The sequence below is a fragment of the Sorghum bicolor genome, chromosome 8, assembly GCF_000003195.3.
Source record: "Sorghum bicolor cultivar BTx623 chromosome 8, Sorghum_bicolor_NCBIv3, whole genome shotgun sequence".
Classification (NCBI taxonomy): domain Eukaryota; kingdom Viridiplantae; phylum Streptophyta; class Magnoliopsida; order Poales; family Poaceae; genus Sorghum; species Sorghum bicolor.
In genome coordinates this window covers 17,957,925-17,978,530 of record NC_012877.2, presented here as the reverse complement: position 1 = coordinate 17,978,530, position 20,606 = coordinate 17,957,925, and the positions used below count along the sequence as shown (strand labels likewise).

Below are 20,606 nucleotides of genomic sequence, written 5' to 3'. Positions count from 1 at the left end.
TGTATTTCTCAATTCCCTATCTGTTCGCTCAGAGCTTTCCTGATGCCTGAAGCTTTCCATTTCCTAAAAGTGATTCAGCCACAAGTCTCACAAGATGACAAGAATACAAAACGCCCAAGAATTTTCCTGTGGTCTCTCGCGAGTCGCGAGCGGCTGTGGTCATTTTCGCATTTCAGACGCAGCAAGTGAGTACAGCACAAACACTCGAGTACAATTGGATGCCATGCGAGATACAGAAATTTTAACTCATTTTTATACCCCCCCAATGCACACGCATTTTGGGGATTAACAGAAAGATCATTTAACCAAGTATCCTTCACCTCAAAGGTCTGGCTCTACTCTCTCAATATCCCTAAAATCTTCTAGATTCCAATCGAAAAACCTGCAGATGCAAACGTCCAGGCTACCTAAAATCTGGAAGCTGTACCTACATTTTGGGGTGGGGTGGGGGGGAGCCCAAAACTGCTCCAAAATATGCTGGCGTACATGATTTGCGACAACTAACAACCTACTTGGTTTCTTCACAAAACAGTTAACCTGCTGTGTACCAACATATAAGGTTCTCCTTCAGAAAGAAGTAGCCCTACCCCACAACGGTCAAACTAAAATCACCTCAACAGAAGAACATGGAACTGCAGACATCAGCATGCAGCCGTGGCAGTTCTGGTATTGATGCTGACGATGATGAATTGACACTCCCTGACGATGTATCTGCAAACTCTTCGAATTTCATGAACTGGCCCATCTGAGCTGCTGCGAGGTGGGCATAACAGATAGGTGCCACTGAAAAAGCAAAAACTGCATTCAGAAAAAAAGGAGAGAGAGAGCATCTATTGTCTCCTAAAATAGGAAGAACCATCAAACAGTGCGTGACGTTTTTTTAGTACAAAAGAAAACATCAACGTACCCACAGAAATAGCAGTGGTGCTCCTCTGGTACCTATACAAGCACAAACATGTTATCCTCACATAAGAGTACGAAATAAGGAAATAGACATGAACATATGTGCTTACACATATGAAAGTGAAAGAACTAGCTTCTGGAGATTATCTGCGGAGAAGCCGATCTCATCAAGCAACACATGGTAATGGGTTGGCCTTGAAGTACCCTATGTAAGAGAACATGGTAGTGCTCAATATGAAACATGTCTGACACATCCCCAGTTAAGCAATTACTAACAAGCATGGTCAAGCAAAATCCAAAACTACTCTAGAGAACTTACAATTGGTCCAGCATGAGCGCACATGTAGAAATCATACTGTCTTGGATGAACAATGCCGGAGTCTACAACAGTCCCTGATGCAAAGACAAAGTGCAAGTTGCTCAAGCTGTTTAAAGGGGAAGAATCTTTAGCAGTATTAAGCAGGACAACCGGACAAGGGTGCTTACCAGGTGGAACGTTCTCTGGTGAATCAGCTTGGAAGAGTTTTGTGTGGTGATTCTTTTGAGCAATGATCACTGTGAACTTTGGAAGGTCCCCCTGTCCCATACTCTGATATGCCTGTATTGTCTAACTCTTGTTAGGAAATGCCAGAAAACCAAGGAATTCTCAAGCAAAACAGTGCATAGCAGAACCTTTATGATTTGATTAAGCTCAACGTTCAGTACTTGGCTAAACTGAGACTCGCTAACACCATCCCTGCATAAGTAGACCATAAGGATAAGAATTCATCAACACTGAATACCAAGAACAGAAACACTAGAAAAGTCACAGCACCAGTGAATGCCCAGATCATCGTGCAGGAACAAAAAAAGCAAATCAATACAGAAAGAAGAAACCACAAAGACACCCTCACATCCACAAAATAAATAGAAAGGAACATACATGATATAATTAACCATACTGTACAAAATTACTCAAATATAACATTCATTTAATGAAGTGTATCAACTTCAATTCTCAAAAGGAAAATCAAAGGACACCAACTGAATTTTCAACTCTGAGTAATTTGAGTAACTCTGAGTAATTTGAGTAATTTAATCAAAGGACACCAACTGAATTTTCAACTCTGAGTCATTTAATTTTCAACTCTGAGTATCAACTTCTTATTGAAGTGTATCAACTTCAATTCACACAAAGTAAAGCCAACTCTGAACTATAAACTGATTTTCATCCTTTAACACAAAAGAGCTCACACTTCAATAAGAACTGCAGAGACAATTTTAAGAAAAGCTGGTACGAAATGATAGCTTTTTATTACAAAAGAAACCGATAATAACTAGAGAGATACTAAATCAGCTACAGATATTTGACTTGTCCTGGCTTAAGATTGGTAAAATTCTGTGGAGTCAAACACATCTTACTAGATGTTATGCTAAATTAACACAACCAAATTAACATGGAAAGACCAAATGTTCCTTTGAATCACCAAAATATGATCATTCAAGAAAACAAATCATTCCAGTTTGCACTAAAATAATGATCCTTTGAGTTGGAGAAAAAAAATGGTGACGTACACATTCAGCACAGCTTAACAATGTATGACACTTTTTTTTTGTAGAATATGCAGGAGAGTTGCATATCATTGCATTAAGGAGATAACAAATAAATTACAGCACACCCACCATGCTCACACCAACACACTCTTACAAACTCGTACTGCAAACAAATGCGCCTTTTATATCATTGTATGACACAATCATAGGCATATATAACTGAAAATAAAAATTAACTCAGTACACACCTGAAGATGATTATCTGCTTAGGCTTTCTTTGCTGGCTGGTTTGGTAGAAGTCTAGTAGAAGTTCCCTGCAATGCAATGAAAAAGTGAAAAGGGTACTAGGCCATTCCTGTTCTCTTTTAGATAACAGACTAAGGCCCCACTTCCTGAGAAAAATTACTTCATACAACATGAAGATACCGTGAGGTCAACTAGAAGAACATAACACAGAAAACTGACAAGATGTTAATTTAAATCACCTCATTATGCCATCATCCTTCCCATCATCCAGTGGTTTAAATAGAGAATCAATCATCTCTACCTTTGGAGACTGGGTACGCACTGATGCTCTATACCGTGATATCAATGGCCAGCATCTAGATCCCACAACCTACAGAGGAAAACTTTAGCATAGTATTATTACAACAACAACAACAAAGCCTTTCAGTCCCAAGCAAGTTGGGGTAGGCTAGAGTTGAAACCCAACAAGAGCCCCTAATCACAGTTCAGGGACGTCAATAGCTGCTTTCCAAGCACTCCTATGAAAACACGTCTTTAGGTATATCCAAAACTTTCAAATCTCTTTTTATTGCCTCCCCCCATGTCAATTTCAGTCTTCCCCTACCTAAATTGACATGGGGGGAGGCAATAAAAAGAGACCTGAAACCAGCAATCATAAACTAGGAAAGCAAGCTGTAACAGTGCTCTAAATTTTCAGAATAGTGTCATAAACTCATTGTTGTAGTAGATTGATTGGGGAACGGGATACAAGAATAGCAGATAGATCGACTAAATCACCCTCCCTCTGGAGGCTCTGAGCTGCTTCTTAGATCTATTTCTGCCTGCCCACGGCTGCCTTTATAGACTAGGCACCTAACAAATCTTATCCAAGTAAGAAATCAATTCTATCTGCTAACAAATCTGAACAAACTAACCGTGACCTAATCCTAGGTTGTGACACAACATGTCCAGGGCCAGAACCGGCCCACGTGCCATAACACTTCAGCACCCTTCGAAGACAGCTCGTCCTTAAGCTGTGATAGGCTGAAGTAGGTGCTTGCAGCTCCGAAGGTGACGAATGGAATGTCTCCAGTGCGGTAGGATGTTGCACTAATTAAACCTACCTGCTAACAAACTAATACCAAAACAGCTTCTGATACAGCACGTCAGGCCACAAAGGATCACAAGTAACAATGGATGCACTATAACAGGGGTCAGATGAAACATGGCATGTGTGTTGCCACAGGCCAAGGTCAGGCCTTCTCTGGAGGCTGAAATGATAAGCAACCCAGCAAAACATGTTCCCATGGAAAGAAGCCCACAGCGCCGGTTGGCTTTGACTCCCCTAGATGAACCAGATATATATCCGTTGGATAAGAACAAGGCTGCTTGCTGAACAACCATAGTGGAAATCGCCAGAGCCTTGTCCCAGGTGGGGTGCTCAGTAGAGATGGCATGCATGTGGGTTGTAGGCTGAGATGGCTGCAACCACAGGGGAGCCTGGGAGCCCCTGGAGACATCAGCATTAGGGAGAACGTTTGCCTAACATATGCCTCACAGCTGCCTTTATAAACTAGACACCTAACAGAACTCCTAACAAATCTTATCCAAGTAACAAATCAATTCTATCTGCTAACAGATCTGAACAAACTAACAAACCGTGAACTATCGTAGACAGTGATGCAGCAAGTCCAGGGCAAGAACCAACACACTCGCCATAACACTTCAGCCCATTCGCCATAACATTCATATTGGTGTTCCCTAAACATGGTGCAAATTATTGGGCTTTCTGTTCAATTAAACTAGACTGCACATAGGTATATGAAAAGTAATGTGAAAACCAATCTTCGCATGATGCAAGTAACACAAGAGAGAACAAGACACACCGCAGCAATTGATGGTATATCTGCTCGACCTGGAGAACCATGCGAAACATCCATGCCAAGAATTAATGTTGGTATTTGAGTCACAACTGGTATCATTTGACGATGTTCCAATGCCAGTTTAGAGTTCATTCCACCAAGCTAGTCGACAGGAAAAATCATATTAGTCAAGAAAGAAAACTAATAACAGGATCTATGTTCAAATCATATGGGTCACAAATCAGATGCTGATAAATGTATACCTTAGCATTAATTTTCAGAAGAACATTGGTGAAATATTGATCATTCATCTTATTACTGGGAGCAATGCATTGAGTGACAATACCCATTTCATGAAGATTTTTCTTCTTCCATGGCCCTTCAAGGCATTTTAAGTTTAGTTGCATAAAGGATACATGGTAGCATAGAAACAGTAACTGTATATTGTATTACCGTAAATATCACAATTCTTCCTCTCTGGTAAAACACAAAGGAGAAACTCTGGAGGACCGGGAAGGCTTGTTTTGACTTTTTCAAACATCTTTTCAACCCTTTCCACAGGTGAACATCTCCTAGACTGGCTGTCCTCATCCACCAAGGTGTGAGGTCGTTCAATGAGCTGCACAAAACAAGGGATAACTTGTACGGTCAAAGCACAGCATAATAAGAATGCTAAATATGTTCAAGCTTTCGTGGGGTATTTGGTTTTAAGGATCAGGATCAACCCCAACAAGGATAGTGTGGCCCATCATGGGGTAATCCCAAATTTTATTTGGATCACACCATTCCTCATGTTATACTAATCTTTTGTTTGTGGTGGTTCCTCAAACGAAGTTTGTTAGGTTGAGAACTTGAGATGATCCATCGCCATCCCATCCCTCAAACCATGCAAGAAAACAAAATACCACAAAATACTTACAATGCCTTTGCTGCGTCCACAGTTTATCAACTCTCTTGAGATTCGGCTCATGTCACAACGAGCAGAGAAATTAACAATAGCCCAGCGCTCAATCTTGACGGGATCCAATAGCCTCTGCAATAATGAAAAAAAAGGTGAAGTTCAGCACAATGTTCTGAGATAAATGTGTTCTCTCACAAGTAGTGTAGTAACAACCTTATTATTGTAGTTCCACCTGCCCCTGTTCGGGATGCAGTCTTCACTGTTCCCCACAACTAGCTGAATAGCATATCAATCCAAACAATTAAAAAACATGACTCATATACGAAAGTGTGATAATGAAAAGAAAAGGCAAAATAGGCTAACCGTTGGTGCAGAGAGAACACGAGCGTCAACACGAGTAAGTTGTTTGTCAATTTCAATACCACAGGAAGATAAGATTGGATCATCATCATACATATTACTTTTTACAGCCTGCACATTTTAGCTGTAAGTACCAAGTTAAGGGGAGAAAGCAGGGAGGAGTAATAACATTGACAGAATTTACCCACATCTGTAACAACTCGCATTCTTTCTTGAGGTTTCTGTCGCGACTTTTCAACCAACGTTGCCCTTTGTTGAGAAGACAGTGCCTTTGTATAACGTTGAAGTGATAACATGTGGCATAACTGCAAAATAGAAATTTTAATGGCACCAACTCAAACATCAAGTGCAGTCAGAAACTATGACAACCCCTTTATCTAAAAAAGGGACCTATGATAACCAGACTACATTGTAGAATGTAGACTGAAACAAAAGCAGGGTTGCAACCTCAATTGGGAGATAATTAGGGCGTTTTGGTTTTCCCACATCAAGACATGGCAGATAAGGCATCGTTAGTTCAACTTGCTTGGACTTAAAATAATCGTGAACAGTGATATCCACAGTTTGAATTTCAATGCTTCCATTTCGAACTTTCATTGGAAACCTGTGCATATTACAGAATCAGCAAAGGAATGGAACAGCGCATAAAGCACATCGCAAGAACAGATCTATACATTTGTCTAGAGCATGGTTGATCACTAAGGCCAATAATCTTGAACTCCATGTTGTTGTGCTTAGCTTTAACTCTGAGCTTTTTAAGCATTTTCTTGGCCTGCATCATTTAAAGGTAGAAGTTAATAAAATATTTGAAGCTCTGCTCTCCAGAAAATGAAGAAAACGAATAACATAGGATTTTAGGGAGAGTTATTTTATTCCACGGACCCTGGGCCAGTCAATATCTCTGATGTCTCTGACATTTTGATTTGTGAGGAGAAAATCAATAACTGGTCCAGGAGTTACAACCATAGTGGTTGAAACATCTGTATAACCGAAAAACAATTATATCAATATTGGCAATTTGAATCAAAATCCAGATACACGTATTAAAATGCATACCCATGTTTAGTGAAAGACCACCAATTGTAGTACGGAAACTAGAGTGGAGTCCACGACAGCCACTAACTCCACCAGTTAAATCAACAAGGTTTCGACTATCATCACTGAAAAATGACTGCCTAACAAGTAGACAACCTCTGTACAGAACAAACAACAGATACATGGTAACCAAACAGAGAAAATACGTTATTGAAATGACAAAACAAATAAGCATACCGCTTAGCCTGCTGTTGCCTTAAAACAATGTCAAGGACTCTCAGAGCATCTTGAGCATGTTCTGTCTCGGTTCCTCGAAGAGCCAAAGCAACCGACCTTAGAGGAATCTTTGCGGCATAGCTTATGCCTACACTGAACTTTTTTGCCAGATGTGATCGCTTGACTCGCTTTTTCTCAGCTTGAGTAGGGCTTCCATGCACCGGACTTCCACCAACAGCCCTGAATAACAGATGAACATTGAGTACATATTCATATAAGCTGCCTATTGGAGTTTCCTCATCACAGTAAAAACAGACTATGTCCAAAGAATATCAAACAGTTTTATATCCGATGAGGTTCAATTTCTTTTGGAAATTAATGATAGACCACCACATCATGGTTATCAAAGACTCATTACCGCCTGACTGTTTTCAAGGCAACATGTATGTGTGAGAAAAATGCAAACAGCAGCGTGGAGCCATATTCAAACAAGAAAAAAGAAACATAAGGAAGGTGTAAGCAATGGGCTGGCCAAAACCACTTGAACGAAAACAAATTAGGAAATGGCTAGAGTTCTAAATAAACTAAGCAGGATAATCAGTCACTAGTCATATATTTTCACTTTCTAGCAGATCCATCTGAGAAGATTTTTAAACTAAAAGTGCATGTACCTTGAAGATGTTTCCTCCAAGATAACAGTGAACTCAAAGTTATTCTGTGGAAGAGGTCCCACAGTAAATAGACATTTCTCTCCATCATATGCAAAATCCTTCCCATCAAGCTCAGAACAGTATGTTTGCAATAGTTTGTCTATGACCTTTCGGCCAATACCCTTGCCATCAACCACCTTATCATCCTCAGATTTGATGCAGACCTACAATGTAACCAAAAGTAACTTCAGAATAAATAGATGAGGTAAGGACTAGATGCAGAATTTCAGAGTTGTTCATTACACTGTATTGGTAGAAAACAGCATCAACTCCTCTAAGCTTCACAGCAAAGTGGTTGGACAGCAACCTAATGGGCTTTCCTTCACGACCGTTGCTAGGTCGGGCCATGGGTGTGCGTTTAACAGTGTCATCCTCGAGCACTTCGACTGCTCCAGCCGTTTCGGCAGGCATACTATCTGGAATTCAAATGAAATTGTTGAATAAGAGAAATAAGAAAATAGAAACAGCAAATAGACGCAGAGATTAGTTTCCTCAGGGATCATTCTAAACCATAAAACACCAAAACCCATGCAAACAAAGCAGGCAAAATGATTCCATCAGAATTCTATATTGTGACGAGAACAGTAGAATAGGGAAAACACAGCAAGGGGTGCGCACGCGAAGGCAGGGGAGGCGCTCGCGTGCGGGAGAGGGTCCACGCTGCGCGGGGCGGAGGCGCGCGGCGGGCGGATGGAAGGAAGGCGCGCGGCGCGCGGAGAGCGCGCGGGCAGTGGGGCCGCGTTGCGCGGGGCGCGGCGCGGGGGAGGGAGACCGCGAGCGAGAGATGCGGCGCGGGTCGCGAGAAGGGGGCGGCGGCGCAGAAGAGCGTGTTACCGTACCGGAATGGATCGAAACTCTCAGGAATGGGGAACTCGTGGTAATGGAGCCTCCGGCGAGATGGCCGAAGGTCGCCGCCGACGCCCAACGGCTCGGTTCGCTTCTGTTTCGAGTTCAGTTCATCTTCTGTCGCACGCAGCATTACATAGGAGCCAGCTGTCTGGACCTCCCTCCCCGTAACATGGGCTGGAGAATTACGACGCCTACATGGGCCTACAGCCAGTCCGGCCCGATGACGCTATTGGCGCGCCTGATCCTTCTTCCCCGTTTTTTTATTAAGTTTCACATTTAGTATATCCTAAGGCAAATATGTATATCTTTGATCATTGGTTTCACATTTAGTTTATCATAAGGCAAATATATATAATTTTATATCATAATTTTATATCAAGTTTACCGATGTTTATGATGTCTTTTTTTGAAATGCCAAAACGTGTTTTAGAACTACTTCAGGTCACACTTTTATTGGCAAAGTGACCAACATAAACGGAAATATAGATTAGCCAAATGGGAAGTTTTATGTCAACCCAAAGAACAAGGGGTTTAGGCATAAAAAACTTGGACATACAAAACAAATGCTTGCTTAGTAAATGACTCTTTAAGTTGTTGAATGAAGAAGACATGTGGTAGGAACTTTTAAGGAATAAATATATCAAAGATAAGACTCTAGGGAACTGTGTTAAAAAACCAACAGACTCTCATTTTTGGAAAAGTTTAATGAATGTTAAAGACTCTTTCATGGACTTTGGCTCGTTTAAAGTGAGAGATGGGTCTCAAACTAGGTTTTGGATAGACACTTGGTTAGGAAATAAACCCCTTAAAGATAAATTTCCTTCGTTGTTTAATATAGTAAGGAGAAAACAAGATTCTGTGGCACAAGTGATTAGCTCTTCACCACTAAATATTTATTTTCGACGAAATTTAGTGGGGGCAAACCTAACAAACTGGTACAGAATTGTTGCCTCTTTACGGAATATTAACTTACTAGAGAAAAAAGAAGTCTTTGTGTGGAGCTTGAATGCATCTAGAAGCTTTACGGTCAAGTCTATGTATGCTGTGTTAATCAACAATGGAGTTAGAGTGTCACAAGACTTATGGCAAATTAAAATACCTATGAAAATAAAAATTTTCATGTGGTATCTAAAGAAATGTGTGATCCTAACTAAGGACAACTTAGTTAGGCGAAACTGAAATGGGGATAGAAAATGTTGCTTCTGTCACTCTCCAGAATCCATACAACATCTTTTTTTAGACTGTGTTTATTCCAAATTCTTATAGCGTGTTGTACATATACTTTTTGGAATTTCACCCCCTAGTGACATAAATGACCTTTTTATTAGGTGGTCAAAAGTAGCAAGCAAAAAGTATAATTCATTGTTATTAACTGCAGCATCTGCACTCTGTTGGGCAATTTGGAGAACCAGGAACGAGGTGGTTTTTGACAAATGCAGACCAAAATCTTTTTTGCAGGTTCTTTTTAGGGAAACACATTGGCTTCGGCAATGGGCAAGATTGCAGCGGCATGATGATCTGCGGGATCAACTGATTATCGCAGGACAACACTTAGAGACATCAGCTTTGCAATTTTTCAGTTCCAATGGATGGTTATCAACAAGACATATTGGTTATGCTTAATCTGAACCTTATTTTGTTTCGGTTATCCATTTGCTTGGTTGTAAACCTTGCTTGCAGCATGTGAGTTTGCCCTCGGACGAAACTTTATAATAATTGGCCTGATTCTATGCGGATAGATGAAGCCGGATACGAACTATCTATTATTAAAAAAAGAAAGCAAAGAGCCAAAGAGAGGACATGCAGGGTTTTAAAAAGGAGAGGTTTCTGAAGTGCGTGGCGCGAAACGTACTGTTGCCACGCCAGAAAGGGAGACCTCATCAACTCACAGTCACAGCCCGGCCAACCCAAGCCAGTCACGCTGCGAGCCAACTCTTCCAGTTCCATTTCACCCCCGCGAGACGACGAACGCGGCGCGGCCGGCTGACACGGCAGACGGCTCAGGCTCATCTATCCGCGGCGGCCTCTCAGTCCCATAAGCAAAGCAACATCTATCCCCGCCCTACCTTTTACGGAATTGCAGCAAGGAAGAACACGATTCAACGACGAGGACGAGGCTGTAGTAGCCAGCGGGCAGACTAGCAGCTAGCTGAGCGGCGCCGAATCTGCTCTGATCCCACACGTCGTCGCCGTCGCTGTCGCCACGCCGCGCGAGGCCGCGGACGGGGAAGTGGAGTCCATGTTCCTGCCGTTCCTGGCGATGTTCCCGTCCGTCTACCTCGTCGGCTACTTCATCGTCTTCCGTGGCTGGGGGCCGCCGCCGCGGCGCCGCGCCGAGGCCGCCAGCTGCTTCACCTCGCTCTTCCACGGCACGCCCGCCGCGCTGCTCGCCCTCCGCGCCATGCTACTGTCCCCCCGCTACCACGCCGCCAGCGGCGGCACCGGCACCGGCACCACCCACAGCCTCCTCCTCGCGCTCCCGGCGGTGGCCGCGGCACCCAACGCGGCCGCTGAGGACCTGGTGCTCGACTTCAGCATGGCCTACTTCGCCGTGGACCTGGCGGCTGGCGCACTACCTCCGGCTGCTGCGGGACGAGGCGCTCTTCATCGCGCACCACCTCGCCACGCTCTACGTCCTCGCCACCTGCCGCCACGCCGCCGCCGCGGGCGCGGCCGCGCTGCTGCCGCTGGTGGTGCTCGCGGAGGCCACGAGCGCCGCGCAGAACGCGTGGACGCTGGCCGCCATGCGCCGGCACGACTCGCCGCTGGCCGCCAGGCTCTACGCCCGGCTCTCGCTGCCGTTCTACGCTGCGTACACCGCCGCCAGGGCCGTCCTCGGGCCGGCCTGGTTCGTCAGGATGGTCGTCGGCTTCTTCTACGCGTCGTCCTCCGGCGGAGGCGGCCGCGTGCCGGCGTGGGCGTCGTGCACGGTCGTCATCGGCGCCGGGATAGCGGTGAGCATCCTGTGGGTGGCCAACCTGTGGCTCGAGTACTTCAGGGAAAGGAACAAGGAAAGCAAGCAGCAGTGATCATTTCTGCAGCATTGTTTCCGTTCACTCATATTGCTGTTGGGAGCGAATTCAGTTCGCGTTTTTGTTAGCTGGTTTGGATATCACTATCGTGCGTATACTGTTAACAATTAATTTGGAAGAGAAGTCTTCTTCAAATTAGCTTGGCAAAGTCGCTCAACAGTCCTATAGCACAAGTTTAGGACTCAATCCATCAAAAATTATAGGACGTTTAACTTTTTTGGCATCAAATTTAATCACTCGTCTTATTCAAAATTTTGTGCAAAATATCACTTTATTTGTCGTAGCTTGATTTATTAATAAAAGTTCTTCAAGAATAATTTAAATTTGACTACATTTATACAGATTTTTTGAATAAGACAAGTGGTCAAATTTGAGGGTTAAAAAATTAAACATCTTATAATTCGGTATGGATCGACCTAAGACGAACCTCAACTTCCAAGAATATGAGCATATAAACTGTGGTTTCGTGGAACTGACATTAAGACTGGACCACGCCATTATAACTGTCATGATTTGGAGATACACCAATACAATTCGTGGATTCTGAAACATATTATTATAATTTAGTTTTGTTTAAAAAAAGTACCACTACAATTTGAGCATTATTATGAATCATATCACTAAAACTTGAGTAATATTAAATCATGCCATTCAAATTTCAATAGTATTACAAGCTAATGGGAGTTTTAGTGGCATATTTCATAATATGTAAACTGTAATAGTATATTTTCAAATCATGAAAGTTGTAATGGCATATAGGTTCTAATTAATCCCTATCATCAATAAGCATCTGATCTAATGCAAGGCTATTTTTTACCTGCTGCAAAAGACAACCCATTTCAAAAATTGGTCCATTTAAACCCAAAATTGCAAAAAGGCACATTACAGCTTCGTTATATTGTTAACAATCTGGATACAAACTACCAGTAATCATGGAACCGTAAGAATGCTATGTGGAAAACAGCATGGCCAACCAATTCCTGATATACAGTATGACTGAAGAGAAGCAGATCAGTTGCTTGTTGACAATAATATTAACTTTTTAGTCCAAGTACTTTGTTAATCTGAAAAGGCGCATTACAACTTAATCTGGACAATGCTACATGGAAAACAGCAGGGATGGACCAACCGATTCCTGATATATACAGTAGGACTGAAGAGAACCAGGTCAGTTGTTAGTTGACAACAATATGAACTTTTTAGCCCAGGTACATAGTTAGAACGGGAAATGCCACATGTTAAGCAAAACTTTCTGGGATAACAAATGTTGAGATGGATTTCCGAGCTTAATTTACATGTCGCCAAGAAAGCTTGCCACAAAAATAAATCTTACCACTTCAATCCTTCCTTTTGGTGGGCTTCTGGCGTGGCAAACAAGAGAAGAAGCCTTGCAGAGCCTCTTTTCATGATAGGTGATATGCCCCGACAGTAATCCTATATGCAGATGATGGAGCCGTTGGTCTTGTCGATGCCCTCATTGTAGTAAAGCTCCACAAATGTGCCCCCACCAAATACCCTTTGCCAACCTTCCAGGGTTCACACAGATAAACCGTTTCTGGTCATCGCTGCCTTTTCCAAGGGAAAGTACCTGCACATAATAGCTGTTCAGCATCATTCCATTCAGAAGGAAGTAACTTATAAACAACAGACATGTGAATATATGGTTCTGACTTTTGAACAATGGGCTCACGGATGGGTAGAATTCGAGTATATGAATATCAATTAGAAGTTTACAATAAATGTGCTGCCTGTACTAAAAACTTGTTATTACCTTCACAAATGGTGCAAGATCAGAAGGAAGAAGGACAACATCTGGTGCTGATGAGATCTCCAGTGCTTCCTTAGCAAGTCAGAAGTCTAATGGCACACCAGCAGCAGGAGGATATAGAGGATAATAACTGTAGGAAGAGCGGTACATCAGAACTCATAAACTGCACACAATCCGTCCCCACTGAACACTGATGCAACATGATAAAGCCAAAAGGAGTCACCTTTGTTGCTTTAATATGTGTGAGGCAAGTCTACCAATCCTGTCTCCAGGCTTTCCGACAGGTGGCTTACGAGAAATTTCCTCACCACTGAGCTGTTTCAGAATGTCCACAGTACAACAGCCAAAATGTATCTGGAAAAAAGGGAAGCAAACATTTTCAGGTAAGACTACACTTATGAACACATTTCTAACAACATATAAGGTGAATTTTGCTCATAATATGCATGAGAAGTATTAAGAACACCATTTCCTATCTTAATCAAATGACATGCAGCTCTCCTTCATGTTCCAGAAGAGAAAGAAAAAACATTTCCAGATAAGTTACAAATGTGGAGAATATCTCATGAACACAGGAACAGTGTGGCAGCATTTAGGCCTGCTAATCCCTAAACATTGAATGGACTCTTCTAGACAATGCAACAAGAGAGAAAATGCAGAGATGAGGAGCATATTAAGATCACAACAAGAAGAAAAAGATTCTTTTCAGTTCAATGACCATGACTTAATTTTAATTCAGGACAACGGACAAAAATAACTTAAACAAAATAAAGGCATACTTCTTTGATACTCCGAAAAGGAAAACCATATATATTTTTGCATGCTCCAACCATTACAGTATTCATTGCAACTATTAATATAGTGTACCTCGTTAGAACTGAAGAGACATGGATTTGCCAGACAAGTAATCTGCATAATGTATGTAAACCTTTTAAAAACAAAGTAATATCATTACCAAATACCTCACCAAGAGCAATCTTACAGAGTAACACATATACCTGATGTGTGATATCTTCTGGCAAATTCAAATCAAATGCAGGTTGCATGTAGCAACAGTACAGATATATCAATAGAGATGCTTGTGCTGAGAACATTAAAAAAAGGCTTAAATAACAAGAGCTCTCAAATAACAATAACACAATTCATCTGCACATACTACCAGACTATAAAGCCTAGTAGGATGGAAGTAAACTTCTTGCACTATCTAAGCAAAATCTACATCTAACTTTGCAGACATTAATTGATATATAATGATACAGCAACATATTTATAATTGTTAAATCAGGTCTGAATCTCAATAAGGAAAATTACAAACCTGAGGGAAAACAAATTCGTGGTGAGCATCTCGCATGGATGGAAAGAGAATCACACGGACAGTGTTACCCAGATACTGGGTAAAATCTGGAATCTGAACAAAAAAAATATAACACACATGAATAACTATTGCATTTGGCAATGTGCCAGCATTACACCTTCAGAAATCAGCATTTACCTACCTTTCTCAGAATTTCAAAATGGAAAATATCATGAAAGCTCTGGTCAGCAGTTCCATTTTTATGTCAGGATGGTCAGAGTCAATGAAGGGTCCCGTCTGCCAAAGAACAATTGATGTGTGCAGTAGTAGAACATTCAAACATCAATTTGTTGTCCCATGAAATTGAGAGGACTCACCAATATGAGCAGCTGAGGCTGCTTACGACAAGCATATGAAAGAAGTTCTTGCAGTGGCTCAAACAACAGATTATCGGTTCTTGTATAGGGACCTGCCGTGATGACCTGTAAAAGACATGAGGTAAAATGGTAAGATTGCCCTACTCTCCTTTGATTGAGCATGTCCATTCAATAAATGAAGAAAGTATAAACATGCATTTGATTCATAACTAAAATAGAAGAACAATGAACTGATATCAGTTTAAGCTTGGACGAAATATAATAATTGTTCGTTAAACAGATATGTTTGATGCAGCATTATTTTGAATAAAAAAACAGATAGGAAACTAACTGATGACAATTCTCTTGACAGAGTGCCAGCATCAGAATTTTGGTTGCTCTCATTATCAATGGCCTGTTTATTAGCACTAGGAAGTTGAGCATCCACAGAGACCGGTATGGAATAAATTAATTTTGATGCAACAAAACAGTGTCCACTGGGATTGTGGCCTTCAATACCCACCACCTGTTATTTAAATTGTGTTAATTTGACTCAGTAATAATGTATATGGCATTAGAACTGGTTGTGCTTACCTGCCCAGGAAACAAAGAGAAGTGATCAAGATCCTTCAAGTCAAAGGCGCACACGCTGTCCCCTGGAGAGTTGAACACTAGAAAAAGATGTTTCTGTAGTTAGCCAAAAGAAATAAAAAAATGGTGATTAAGCAAAGATCATCACATGAATGAGTCCAAGAAGCACTCACCTGCCCTGTAGCAAGATAGACTTTTCATTCAAATGACCTTCCCCATCACAGGCTACTGTACCAACTGCAAACATTTTCTCCTGCAGAGGGCAAATAATGGGATATCCTATCCAGGAAAGGGGTGATGATGAGGTAAATAGTTAAAAGAACAAAACTAGGCAGTGCAATTACCTCTGAAGCAAGGGTAGCATCTGCAGGTTCTCTACAAAACCCAGATGCAGAAAACAAGCTTGCTGGTTTTCGTATCCGATCTTCCAAGTAATTAAACTGGAAGAGCGAGTGGTTGTTTATGCTCCAGCCATGAAATAAACATTGAGCCAAGAGCATCTTATCCATAATAATCAGCATAGCCTCACAATGGCATGCTTAATTAAACAGCAAAAGATGCTATCATCAAATTTCATAGAAAGCAGAACTCAAACGACACTCACTAAGAATAGCCTAATCTCAGCTGCAAAATATGCTACAGTAATGTTATCTGGGATGAGCTGACCTGTTGAGATAATAGACCTCCCAGTTGGAGACGAGGTCCGCGCGGCTCATCTTGTAGTTGATGCAGTAGGTCAGCACTGCAAGCAAAACCACAGACCACACACACATCAACATAAATAAACACAAACTTAGAACCAGAGAAGGGCAAGGGGGAAGGTGGGGACGCTTGTACTTACGCGTGGAGAGGATCTTGGCGGCGTCCTCGGGGCCGGCTCCCCCGATGGAGAAGCCGCTGCTCTGGAACTCCGCCCGGATCTCCTCCTCCATCGCCTTCGCCTCGCCGCTGCTTGCTCGCTCCTCGCTGCACAGCCGAGGGCAATCGGTGAGCAGGGGCGGCGAGCTGGCGACCAGGCGGCGTTGGGGAGCGGAGAGGGAAAGGAGCAGCCTGGCGGCAAATGGAGAGACGAAATGGCGGGAAAGTTTAGTGGGCAAGGTGGGGCCCAGGCCCCAGGGTGCTGGGAGGAGGAGCAAACAACAAACCTAAACCTGTTCAGGCTAAAGTTTTCCAAACGGGCCGCGTAAAACGGGCTGGCCCGAGTCCGGTGCGAAAAAGCCCGGCCCTAGCCCGGTCCAGCTGTGCCCGTGCCTGGCCCGGCCCGATGCCGTGCCCGTGCCTGGGCCGCGAGGACGGCCCGTAGTGCCGGCCCGGGCACGGCCCGCTCCAACGGGCGGCACGACATAGCCGTTGGATGAGGGGAGGAGGGAGCACAGCCGTTCGATTTAGGGCGACGGGGCTGGCCATATATAAGCCAGCCGCTGCGGCCGCTCCCTCCCTAAACCCTAGCTCCTCTCATTCTTCTCCCTCACGCCGCTCCTCGCGCCCGTTCGCATCTCGCTGGTCGCTCTTTGCCCGCACCCCGCAGCGGCGCAGCTCGCTCGCAGGTCGCTCGTCGCCCTCTCGCTCTCTCCCTCGTCGCCGTTCCCTGCTCCGCCGTATCCATGGCGAACTCCGGCGGGTAAGAGGTCACATCTGGTGGGTTTCGTCCTCAATCTTGACCCTCTCCCCTCCTCTCTGCCCTCAATCTCCCCCTCTTCTCTATCAGATTTGGTGGTTCCCGCCCTCAATCTGCATCTGTTCCCTTGTTCTTGATCCCTGAGCCTGAGAGGCAATTCCTCCCCGACTGCTCCCCATCTTTTGTCTGTCGTTCTCATCGCCGGCTAGCGCACCCTCCGGGGCTCCGGTCTCCGTTGAGGTACCGGGGGTGTGCTCACGGTCCTTCCCGTCGTCTCTGGTGCTCCGGCTGTACAGGTAATCCCTAACCGTAATCCCTAACCCTAACCCTAATCCCTAATCCTAACTACTTGTTCTGTTCCCTTGTTCATTGCTGCAGCCGTCGAGGTACCGGAGACAGCAAGGATGGCCCTAGGCGACGATGAATGCGAGTTTGATCACTCGCAGAACGATGAGCTACGGATGTGCGGGATGACCGGGAATGATGAGGACGACAATGTCCAAGACGACGTTGTTGCGGCCTTTGGGCGGTCTGCTGCTGATCCCCATCCCCGTGATGATGATGGCATCCCGGTGGATGCGGCTGCAGCTGCAGTTGATCCCGAGGGCGACGGTGGTGAAAGCGAGGTAGCAGGCTCCAATCGGCCTTCTACCTCTGCTGTCTGGGATGATTTTGAGAAGCTTTTCAAGAAGGTGCCAGGTAAAAAAAAACCCCATCAGGTATGCTGCTATTTGCAAACACTGCAAGAGACGATACTCTGCTTATTCTGCTAATGGAACTGGTCATCTTACTCGACATATTAAGGTATGTGTTAAGCGTCGTGAGAAGTGTCGCCTATCTCAAACCCATATTGGTTTTAATCCTGATGGAACTGTTAGAACGTATGCTTGCTAGGCTAGATTTGCCCTTAATGATTGGTGAAACAGAAGCATTGAAAGAATTCATTAAAAAGGCTCATAATCCTGCTTTTAATCCTGTGTCTAAGCAAACAACTGGTAGAGATCTGTTTAAGTACTTTAATGCCCAATGTGAAAAGTTGATTGCTTGTTTGCAAGATAATGCTGTGTCATCTGTTGCTATTACCTCTGACATTTGGTCTGGAAAGGCCAAAGAAGATTATCTGTCTGTTGTGGCTCATTTCATTAATGCTGATTGGCAATTAGAGAAAAGAGTGCTTGGTTTAAGGTTGATTGATGTCTCACATAATGCTGATAACATTGCTGAGCGTGTTAAAACTGTCCTTGCTGAGTATGGTATACTCAACAAGGTTTTCTCTGTGACTTTGGATAATGCATCTGCCAATAAAAATGCAATGGATAAATTGAAACCTATACTGAAAGAGTATTTAGGTGCTGATCTGTTTTTGCATCAAAGATGTGCTTGTCATATTATTAACCTGATTGTTAAGGAAGCATTGGTTGCTGTTACTCCTCTCATTGACAACTTTAGAATTGCAATCTCTTTTTTGAACTCATCTAATCAAAGAATTACTGCATACAAGAGTTATTGCATTGCTTCATCTGTTAGACCTAGTAAGTTCTCACTAGATATGGATGTGAGGTGGAACTCCACCTACCTTATGCTGAAAACATTGTTACCTCATAGGAGTACTTTTAGTACTTTTATTGAGGCTAATTATCCTAGAGCACCTGGTGGTCCTTTCCTGTTGACTGATGATCACTGGAAAATGGCTGAGAAGATGTTACAATTTCTGGAACTGTTTTATGACTCTACTGTTGCATTATCTGGTGTGTACTATCCTACTTCTCCACTTATGATCCATCATATTGTCAAAATTGCTATTCATCTGCATAAATATCAGCATGATGAGCATCTGAGATCTGTTGTGCAGTCCATGATTGACAAGTATCACAAATACTGGAAGAACATACCTGATCTTTACTCCATTGCATTCATACTGGATCCAAGAGCTAAGATTAAGGGCTTTAACAAAGTCCTAAGAAAGTTGAATTTTCTTTTTAATATTGGTTACACTAACACACTGCTGGACACTAGAGCTCTTCTTTTCAGGATGTACAACAGGTATGATGCAATGTATGGCTCTGTTAGGCTCAAAAGGGTTGTACCTACATCCCATTCTGGTAAGAAAAGAACAGCTTGGGCTGACATTTATGATGATGATGAGCTTGACATTGGAGCTGGTTGTTCTTCCCTCCCTTCTAATCTTGATGAGTCCAGGGGTGTTTCTGCCACCTCTTTACTACATGTAGCTTCTGCTTCTAACTCTAGTGAGCTTGCATCTTACCTGGACTCTGACACAGTCAGCCAGTTAGATGATGAATTTGACCTCATGCAGTGGTGGCATGAGCACAAGCTTACTTATCCTGTGCTTTCTGTTCTTGCAAAAGATATCTTTATTGTGCCTGTGTCAACCATTTCTTCAGAATCTACCTTTAGCACTACTGGCAGGATCATCGAGGAGCGTCGTCGGAGGCTGAACCCTGAGACTGTGGAGGCACTTACCTGCATCAAGTACTGGGAGAATGCTGAAGCAAGACTGGAGCACATGGTGGAGGATAAGGACCTTGAGGAGGCCTTTGAAGCTCTTTATCTTGATGTTGATTAAGTTCTCCATTTTTGTAACAGTTATGTAATAGCTTGGGACTTGGAACATTTTGGTGGCTGGATGCCTGGATGGATGTAATGAACTCATGAACTATATTAGGAGCTGGCTTTTCCTGTTAGGGTTTCTCACAAGGGTGAGTTTTACCTAACAGGTTTTTAATGAGGCAGCCATTGCACAACTCCTACTTTAATTAGTTTTAGTTTCAAATTTGTCTGTGTATTCTTTGCTTTTCTGTGTAATTTTCGTTCTTTTCTAGTAGTTTACAAATACTATAAATTTGCACCGTGAAATTTCAAGTTGAATGAATATATATAGACTTGTGAAGTTTTAGTGCCAGGGCCGGCACGGGACACGCTGGCCCGGCGTGCTGGCACGGCACGTTTGGCACGGTCCTAGGATTTTAGGGCCGTGCTAGTGCCTGCTTCCCGGCACGGTGGCACGGCTCGGCACGGCACGCTTCTTTTACCGTGCCAGCCGTGCCGTGCCCAGACGGGCTAGGGCCGTGTAGTGCCGTGCCGGCACGTTTGGAAATCTTTAGTTCAGGCCGTTTGGGCTTGGATCATGTTTAGTTTTAATTTTTTTATAAAATAGATACTGTAATATTTTTGTTTATATTTAATAAATATTATCTGAATCATAGACTAACTATGTTCAAAAGATTTATCTTATAAATTATAGGTAAACTGTATAACTAATTTTTATTTTCATCTATATTTAATGCTTTATGCATGCGTCTAAAGATTCGATGTGACGGGAAATATGAAAA

At 43.0% G+C, this 20,606-nt stretch overlaps 2 protein-coding genes and 1 pseudogene across 2 annotated transcripts; 1 reads left to right on the top strand and 2 right to left on the bottom strand.

Annotated features, from left to right (window-relative positions):
* Window positions 220-8,733, bottom strand: LOC8061215 (protein argonaute 16). Its single transcript, XM_002442025.2, is given in 24 exon segments — window positions 220-667; window positions 669-783; window positions 908-939; window positions 1,014-1,108; window positions 1,223-1,296; window positions 1,390-1,501; window positions 1,576-1,639; window positions 2,685-2,750; window positions 2,922-3,052; window positions 4,548-4,685; window positions 4,787-4,902; window positions 4,977-5,142; window positions 5,443-5,556; window positions 5,638-5,700; window positions 5,788-5,895; window positions 5,973-6,089; window positions 6,232-6,388; window positions 6,459-6,556; window positions 6,667-6,764; window positions 6,841-6,977; window positions 7,057-7,275; window positions 7,707-7,909; window positions 7,989-8,161; window positions 8,585-8,733. Coding segments are annotated over 23 exon segments (2,661 nt in total). The 5' UTR covers window positions 8,157-8,161; window positions 8,585-8,733; the 3' UTR covers window positions 220-597.
* Window positions 10,366-11,859, top strand: LOC8086146 (annotated as a pseudogene).
* LOC8061214 (DNA polymerase alpha subunit B) lies at window positions 12,624-16,680 on the bottom strand. Its single transcript, XM_002442024.2, is given in 16 exon segments — window positions 12,624-13,135; window positions 13,137-13,214; window positions 13,398-13,524; window positions 13,618-13,748; window positions 14,262-14,303; window positions 14,393-14,438; window positions 14,714-14,802; window positions 14,891-14,946; window positions 14,949-14,985; window positions 15,066-15,170; window positions 15,397-15,570; window positions 15,639-15,680; window positions 15,682-15,715; window positions 15,809-15,888; window positions 15,980-16,377; window positions 16,477-16,680. Coding segments are annotated over 15 exon segments (1,293 nt in total). The 5' UTR covers window positions 16,157-16,377; window positions 16,477-16,680; the 3' UTR covers window positions 12,624-13,060.